The following is a 7,995-nucleotide window of genomic DNA, read 5'->3' as shown; positions in this document are numbered from 1 at the left end:
AGCTCGGCTTAATTTCGAGGTCGAGTCAATTTCGAGTATTTTCTGAATCAATCTCGGGTTTCTCGCGAGTTGGTTTGTCTCACTTACACCTATTAAAAACCATAAGGATGTAATCCGTCAATTTAAAAAAAAAAAATGGACTAAATCATAAAGACTATTTTTTATGTAAACTTTTTCCAAGCTTTATCCTTGTAAAAAAAAATAAAAAAATAAAAAAGATAGGTGCTTATTCATAATCAGTCGCATCATCATGTCGACATGACCTAAACACAATCAATCGTCAAAATCGTCTTCTCACGACTGATCGGTTGTTGTAAGCTTGAAGCAAGAAATTCTTCGCCCAAAAAACTTCCGTTTGGTACTCGCCTGAATAGCTCATGGCTTCTCTAGACACCGATGTCACCATGGTTCCGGCTGGCGAGGGTTCAGGCGGAGCCGGACCTTCTTCTTCAACCGCCTCCACTTCTTCGTCAACCAAGAAAGCTAAGCGATTTGAGATCAAAAAGTGGAACGCTGTTTCTCTATGGGCTTGGGGTATGCTAATACAACCCCCGTTATTTGTTTTCATCATCTTGTATTTCCTAATTTGTTGTTTGATGCAGATATCGTCGTGGATAATTGCGCGATATGTAGGAATCATATCATGGATCTCTGTAAGTTCCCTTTTCCCCCTATTAATTTCATTAGTTACTTCAATTCTATGTTAGATAATTAAAATTTGTGTTTAAACCTAGAGAAAAAGATGCTAATTGTAGCGAACCATGTGTTAGGTTTCAGTTTAGTTCATCGATTGAGGACATTTTAGTTTTTATAGGTGAAATCAGTGAGACCCGAATATGTGACCTTCTCACTAGTTTATCATATTCATCTTGAAAATCACAACATTATAAATGTATTCAAAACTCAATCCATATAGTCTAATCATCAAACGTGAAATACTCCTTTTGATTTGTTAAAAACTTAAAAAGTTGGGTTCATCAGTTATGCAAATTTTATATGTTTATCTTATGAAATTCTTACTGGTGTGTTGATTTGCAGGCATTGAATGTCAGGCTAATCAAGCCAGTGCTACCAGTGAGGAATGCACAGTTGCTTGGGGTATGTATACAGTATACTCTCTTCCAATTCCAATTCCAATTCCAATCTTTTGGTAATATAAAAATATATGTTATTCATAGGCCAACTTGGACTCATAGACTGTAAAATTTAAGTTAGCAAATATAATTGGAGCAAATATTGTGTGTTGTACAATCACTCAATCGATTGCAAGTATAATTGGAACAAACATCGTTTTGAATGGAACTTTTGATTACTTGATTCCTAAGATCCTTTGTTAGTGTGGACACCTTGCACCCTTTTGAATTCACAAGAACTCATGATTTTGGAAAGTTTATTATTTTCTTTGATTTTTAAGGCTAGTTCCATTGCCTTAGGCTATGTTTGGTGTGCTAGTTGAAAAGCTAGCATGTAGCTTATAAGCTAGGTTATCAGTAAGCTATTTCAAATAGCTTATCAAAAAGCTATCTTATAAGCGACATTACCTGACACTAAGGTGTATTTTGTTTTTTTGAAGCAAATATTCATTAAGGTGTTGTTTGGTTTTCTTAAAAACCTCTAAAACTCTTATTGCTGCGCGGCGCAGCATACGCGCAACACTTTTTGTCCCGCAATAGTTTGTTTTTCGGAAGTCTTTGGGGCTTAAAACCTCTGCCCGTGTGCTTCTTGGGGAAACACTTGTTGTACCTCTTCCCACCCCTTCAAACCTAAACTTAAAAAAAATTCAATCCCAAAAAACAATCGACCCTTTTTTTTTTTCCAAAAATCTAACTACATGTCTTGTTTTATAAATAAGTGTCCATGAAGTATATTTAATATTACGTTTATGGTCCTTTACTTATATACTATATTCTATTTTCATCCCTTTAACGTTTAATACATTAAATTTATATCCCTTTTAATTGTTTTCTCCCATTTGATTTACATAAGTTAATTCATTTTAATGTTGCTTTTTAAATTAGTTTATTTTAAATTTTTAATGTCTGCAGCAGTCTGCAGAAATTAACAAAAACAAACACGCCTCTTATTACAGCCTGCAGCCGTTTGGTCCACCTCTTCTGCTGCAGAGATTTGCAAAGGTGGTCCGTAGACTTTTTGAATTTTTGCTTCGGAAAAACAAACAACACTTAAGTTTACGGACCACCTCCGCAGCAGAAGAGGTGGACCAAACGGTTGCAGACTGTAATAAGAAGCGTGTTTGTTTTTTAACATCTGCATGCTGCTACAGATATTAAAAAATTAAAGTAAACTGATTTTATATACCGAAAATAGTTTTTTTAATACCGAAAATTTAATAATGTATGACATTTCAGCAAGGTTTTATGATATTTCAACAAAAAAATAATGATATCTCACCAAAAAATAATGATATTTTAGCAAGAAATGATCATATTATTCAATATAAAAAAACAAAAAAAATAATTCAACAAGAATAAACAAAAAACGAAAAAAAGAAGGTAAAACAAGAATTTAGCAAGATTTCAGCAACATATAATTAATATTCATCAAGATTTCAACAAGAAAAAAAAGAAGAAGAGGTTAGAAGAGGCAATACAATTGCTACCCCAAACAGAACACGCTCAGAGGTTTTTTTACTTCGAAGACTTTTAAAAAACAAACAACTGCGAGATGAAAAATGTTGCGTCTGTGCTGCGTTGCGCAACAATAAAAGATCTGAAGGGGTTTTTTACAAAAAACAAACAACACCTGAGACAATGTTTGGTGTACTAGTTGAAAAGCTAACTTATAGCTGAAAAAGTAACTGTTAGCTGCAAAGCTTATAAGTTAGCCGATAAAAAATGACTGTGTGGTAAAAACTAGCCAATGAAAGATATAAAATTTAATAAAATGACATTTAGAAAAATATGTTTCTCACAATTAATTAACGGTGTATATTTGGAAATCCAACAATTATGGGGCCAACTTTCTTCCTGCCATGACCATGCAAAATTGTTATCAATGGTTACAAACCCTACCTCTTCTTAATGTCGGCTTTTAATTTTAATCGCTTATCTATTCCTTCCTCCTTTTATTTCGCTAATCATTTTTATTATCTTATCTTGTGTTTTATTAAATCAAATCAAAACCTTTTGTTTCCACATCTTTAGGTGTCTGCAATCATGCCTTCCACTTTCACTGTATTAGCAGATGGCTCAAAACTCGTCAAGTCTGCCCATTAGGTACCCCACACACATCTTCCATAATTACATCCTCTCCAATCTTCATTCATGACATTATTTTTATATTTTCATTTTTTTTTGTTTATACAGATAACAGTGAATGGGAATTCCAGAAGTATGGTCATTAGAAGCTTTCTACTTCATCTTCATTCAATCATTTAACAAACAACTTTATTATTACTAAAATACTTTATATTCAACATATCATATTATCATGTAATATTAGGAATCTTCTTGTTATTGAGACTTATTTTAAATAACTTCTACCACATGCTTGCTCAAATTTCATAGCTGGAATTAGATCCAGCTTCTTTTTTTTTATTTTATTTTAAATTATCTATAATTTTAAATCACTAAATTTTGTATGTTGCTGTTCCCGAGATCTACACCACACAAAATTATACTGTTGTTAGATGCCCTTTGTTCTTTGTTTTTGTTTTGTCCGATGATTACAAGTAGTAAATTATATTGTAAAATTGAAATATTAACACCAATGTATGTATTATGTAAAGTACAACAGAAAGTAGAATAACGTCTTAATTGATGTGTACGTTTTTCATTAATTGCGTACGGAAAACTTTTACAAATCTTTAACTCTATAACCAACATCACATGTGCACTTATATGATTTTGATGTTTTTACACCCTAAAAAAGTAGAATTTAAGATATATATCCAACTCACCATGTGTTTGGTTCTCTTTATGTTATATTCCGTCTAATTATAATATGTTACAAGTTACAACCAAATCTTAGTAATTGCAAAAATGATTTTGTAGGTTATACTATTAATATTTTTAATAGAAATTGCTTTAGAAATCATGTACTTGTTTGCTGAAATCATGCATTGTCATTTGTCAATCATACATTTGGATATATCATATATATAATTATATATATGTACCAAAGTTACTAGTGCTTTTTTGGTGCACCATTGTTTGTATTTCTACTATTATTTTTAGAAGGTTAATGGTGGGGTATTGAAATTTGAAGCTGTATAACACTTGCTAGCAAATCATATACATCCTCTACCACCTAAATAATGCGTGTCTAGTTTCTTTTTAAAGTGGGGATTTGTTTGTGTGTAAATTATTTATATGCATGATCAAAATATTATGGATGCAATTAATAGATATGATAATTCGGTGGAAAAAAAAAGGTGACATGTGTACACGATGGAATCAATTGTAGGTGATTGACCATTATTAAAAGGAAGTTTAAAGTGTCGAACTCGAGTGAAAGAAGGGGAGTCCTTGATTATGTAAACACTTGAGATCTTGATACAAGTTATGGGCAAAAGTAGGTCACCATAAAGGCCTTTTGCCTTTTAAAGAATAAACTTTTTCTATGTTGACTTATGAAGTCTTCATTTTAGTTGTTTTTCTTGTGGACTTGTGTATTAGAAAACATTTTCGAGGGAATAACTGTGGAAGGCCTGTAACATGGAGTCTATATGTTGCTCTTGATTATGAGGTGTAATGTGTTTCTTTTAAATATGTCGGGGTTTCGAAGATAATTTTGAATTAGATCTTGTATTATTATTAATATTGAAATTGAGTTTGTTTATGGGTGTTTTTTAACAAGAAAAAGAATAGGGTTAATACGAAAAACAAAAACAAAATGGAAGGTTCTATTTAACATATTTATAATAGTTTTGTCTGGTATAACAAAATGACCATAAACAACTCTATCGACATAAAAAGTGGATATAGATAGAAGGTGTATTGGTCTATTGGAAATTCCATTTTGTAGCAAAATATCTTAAGTTTTAACGACTATTATAAAATTCAATGTCTTTGTGATTTTTTTGGACGGTTGAACAAAGAGTTATGGATCAATAGGGTAACCACAATGTCCAAGTTAGGCTATTTTCGCTATATCCATTAGAAAATCACTCGTATGAATTCATAACAATACTTTTAAAAACAATACTTTTCCTAATGTTAGCTATTTGAAAAATGATACTATACATGTACTTCCAAAGCATCCGGATTGTGGCCACCGCAATGACTTCTAGAGCTCACCTCTTTGAAAGAATCAAGGTAGAATCTATCTAAGACAACAAATCTACAATATTTTGAAAAAGGTGAAAAGGAAAATCAAACCACTTAACAACTTTCCGCCAAATTTGGTTGGCACCTCGTAATGAAATGCTCATGTTCCTTCGGTGCAATGCCCTTCTTGTTCTTTAAAGGTGAAAGATTGTAGTCACGTGTATGGAGTGTATCGAGCACAACGTGCCAAATAAGAACATGATGAGTTGAAAAACTCTTAGATCGATTAGATCCTCAACAGGTTAATCAATAAAACAAACAAACACAATAAACACAATATAGAGTCAAAAAATGCTTAATGATTCAAATGTAGTCACGCCTCAGCAGAGCTCGACAAAGAACTTCCACTGCAGAGGCGAGCTAGTGTTTGTAGTACAATACCAGGAATAATAAATGAAAAATGATATTTACAAAGGATGCATGCATGCACCTTAAATACTAAACCCTAATAAAATAATCACGGTTGGACAGGCCCAAACCGGATAACAAAAACTGGGCTATGGACCGAGCCCAAAGACGACTTCTGGACCCTACAATCTCCCCAATTATGTCAATTGGGGCGAAACTTCACTTCGGTGGAGGTTGAGGAGTTCGGTTCATAACCTTGAACAATCTTGGAATAATGGCAAGAAGAGTCTGTCTGAAAGCCATATACCACCGAAGCATGTCGGAGAACAGCTTCTTGTCTGCCTCACTGATTTGGTCACACCCATGGATAAGCTCAATAATGTGCTCCAAACAAGAATTGGAGAATAGATGTTTGTCAGCCAGAGCAAATAGGCACCTTTGACCTTCGACTCTAAGAAACAAGACAATGTGAGATTGTGGTTCAATTTTTCCTTTTACCATCAACTTTGTGTCGCCTACCTTCCCGATTGGCTTGATTAAGGGCCTCTTGCGTATAGCAACAGGAATCTCCTGATCCATCTTTGCCACTTCATGAATGTAACACATAAGCATACGCTTGATGTGATCAATGCTTGGCTCATATTCCTTTTGATTGGAGAGAAGGATGTTGATGAGGAGAATCCAATCGTGTGGATTCAAATTTGGCAAATCTGCAAGTGAGATCGTATGGACCGAACCATCTGATCCTCTGGTCACTTTAAACTTGACATTAATAAATTTTCCAGTTGCAGTAGGTTTCAGCACCTTGACAGTTGTAATCGTTTTGTTACTCCAGGTTAGGTACTGAGGTTGAGAGAATTCATGATAATATTCAAGCAAGTCTTGATCAATCTTCGGGTCAGGAGAAGGAATCGCCACTGTAGGCTCAAAGCAGTGAAAGATGAACGCCTTACGAGTGATTGGCATATCAAATTGCGAATCCTTAGAATTCTCGACATTGAAGGAAAGAACAGGTTCCAACCAGTGTGAACTTGGAGCTTCAATAACTTCCCTTCAAAGCCTTTCCAACGTCCACCGAGGAAACTTTAATTTCCTCTGATTAAGCAGATTCGCTTCCCTCTTCTCATTCTCCTTATTAATTGCTTCAGCAATTTTATCTTTGATCTCCTGAGCAGAGGGTTTGGCTTTGAGAGGACTTGTTTTAGGAACTGTTTCTTCAATATCATCAACATCATCCTCATCTTCATTAGCAATACCTTTTCCTTTATCCTGCATTCTTGAACCCGAAGCTTCTTTCCCTTTCGGTTCAGTAACCACTTTCGGTTGTTGTGGTTTCGGGTGTTGAGGTTTCGGTGGTTGGGATGAGGTCTTTGTTTCTTCTCCCCCTTGTTGCGGAGGGACAACGGACTTCGGAACACCCTCTATCCGGCTTAAAATATCAAGAGCAAGCCGTAATTTCTCAGCTAAATGGCGCCTAACTGATATGGTAAAGACCAAATCATAGGCTTCAAGAAGATGGAGAAGAATGGAGTGAACATCACCAACATAGCTTTTTACCACAGATCGCTCTGAAAGCAGTGCTTCAAGTTCTTTGTTCGCTTGATTGAGCTTCAGAGTCTGTGTTTTGAGTTGTGTGGTCTTCAGAGCAAGCTCATCTATCACTCTGCTTTCCAAGGCAAGATCTTCTTGAAGTTTATCCAAACGTTCATTTCTTAAAGTTTATCCAAACATTCAGAGACAGATACCTGATTTTTAACGTGATCAGAAGTGAGGTTCTTGCGAAACACCTCAAAAAGCTCTTTTTCTTATTGAAGAGATTAAGTAAGGGTCTGAACAGAGGCATTGATAGTTTTGGCGTTTTGAGTTGCAGCACTCTGTAAAGACTCAAGAAAATATTTGCATTAGACATTAGTTTATCGACTTTTTCGGTCGCATCCGTGCAAACTTTTGTAGAAGCATCAATGGCTGAAGTGGCTTTGGAGATTGACGCTTCGTGTTCTGAAACCCAGTTGGCCATCAAGTCTTTTAGTACAGACTCAGAAGAGGAATCCTGAGTAGATGAAGAGGCCATAAGCTTATCTAGCTTCTCATTCAGCTCCTTGAGATGGCGTTTGGTAACAGGGGCGTCTTCATCATCGTCGCTTTGCACCCTGTAAGGACTATAGTAGAAGGTGTCGAACTCGACATCTTCACCACCAAGAACTGTATGGGTCTCTGTCGATTGGGTAGGTGATGGAGGTTTGGTAGTAGGAGGAGTTGCGGGTGCTGAAGTATGAACCCCCGTATCAGATAAATTGGTCTGCACTCCAGTGGTGGTAGTTGTAGCTTCTGAAAATATGGGTGTAGGAATGGGAATGGT

At 35.2% G+C, this 7,995-nt stretch overlaps 1 protein-coding gene across 1 annotated transcript; it reads left to right on the top strand.

Annotated features, from left to right (window-relative positions):
* Positions 1–235: 235 nt before the first annotated feature.
* On the top strand, positions 236–3,505 carry LOC145054613 (RING-box protein 1a-like). Its single transcript, XM_079002846.1, has 5 exons — positions 236–534; positions 603–653; positions 1,039–1,098; positions 3,165–3,236; positions 3,327–3,505. The coding sequence occupies exons 1-5, from the start codon at positions 378–380 to the stop codon at positions 3,362–3,364; spliced, it is 378 nt and encodes a 125-aa protein (XP_078858972.1). The 5' UTR covers positions 236–377; the 3' UTR covers positions 3,365–3,505.
* Positions 3,506–7,995: the final 4,490 nt, after the last annotated feature.

This window comes from Lactuca serriola, chromosome 5, assembly GCF_051521515.1.
Source record: "Lactuca serriola cultivar US96UC23 chromosome 5, Lser_US96UC23_V15, whole genome shotgun sequence".
Classification (NCBI taxonomy): Eukaryota; Viridiplantae; Streptophyta; class Magnoliopsida; order Asterales; family Asteraceae; genus Lactuca; species Lactuca serriola.
This window is presented reverse-complemented; position numbering and strand designations above follow the sequence as displayed.

Excerpts from the sequence above, each read along its gene's own strand:
- LOC145054613 (XM_079002846.1), top strand. The coding sequence starts at position 378 with ATGGCTTCTCTAGACACCGATGTCACCATGGTTCCGGCTGGCGAGGGT. Across the intron at positions 535-602 it reads TGTTTCTCTATGGGCTTGGG|ATATCGTCGTGGATAATTGC; the intron begins GTATGCTAATAC and ends TGTTTGATGCAG. Across the intron at positions 1,099-3,164 it reads GGAATGCACAGTTGCTTGGG|GTGTCTGCAATCATGCCTTC; the intron begins GTATGTATACAG and ends CCACATCTTTAG.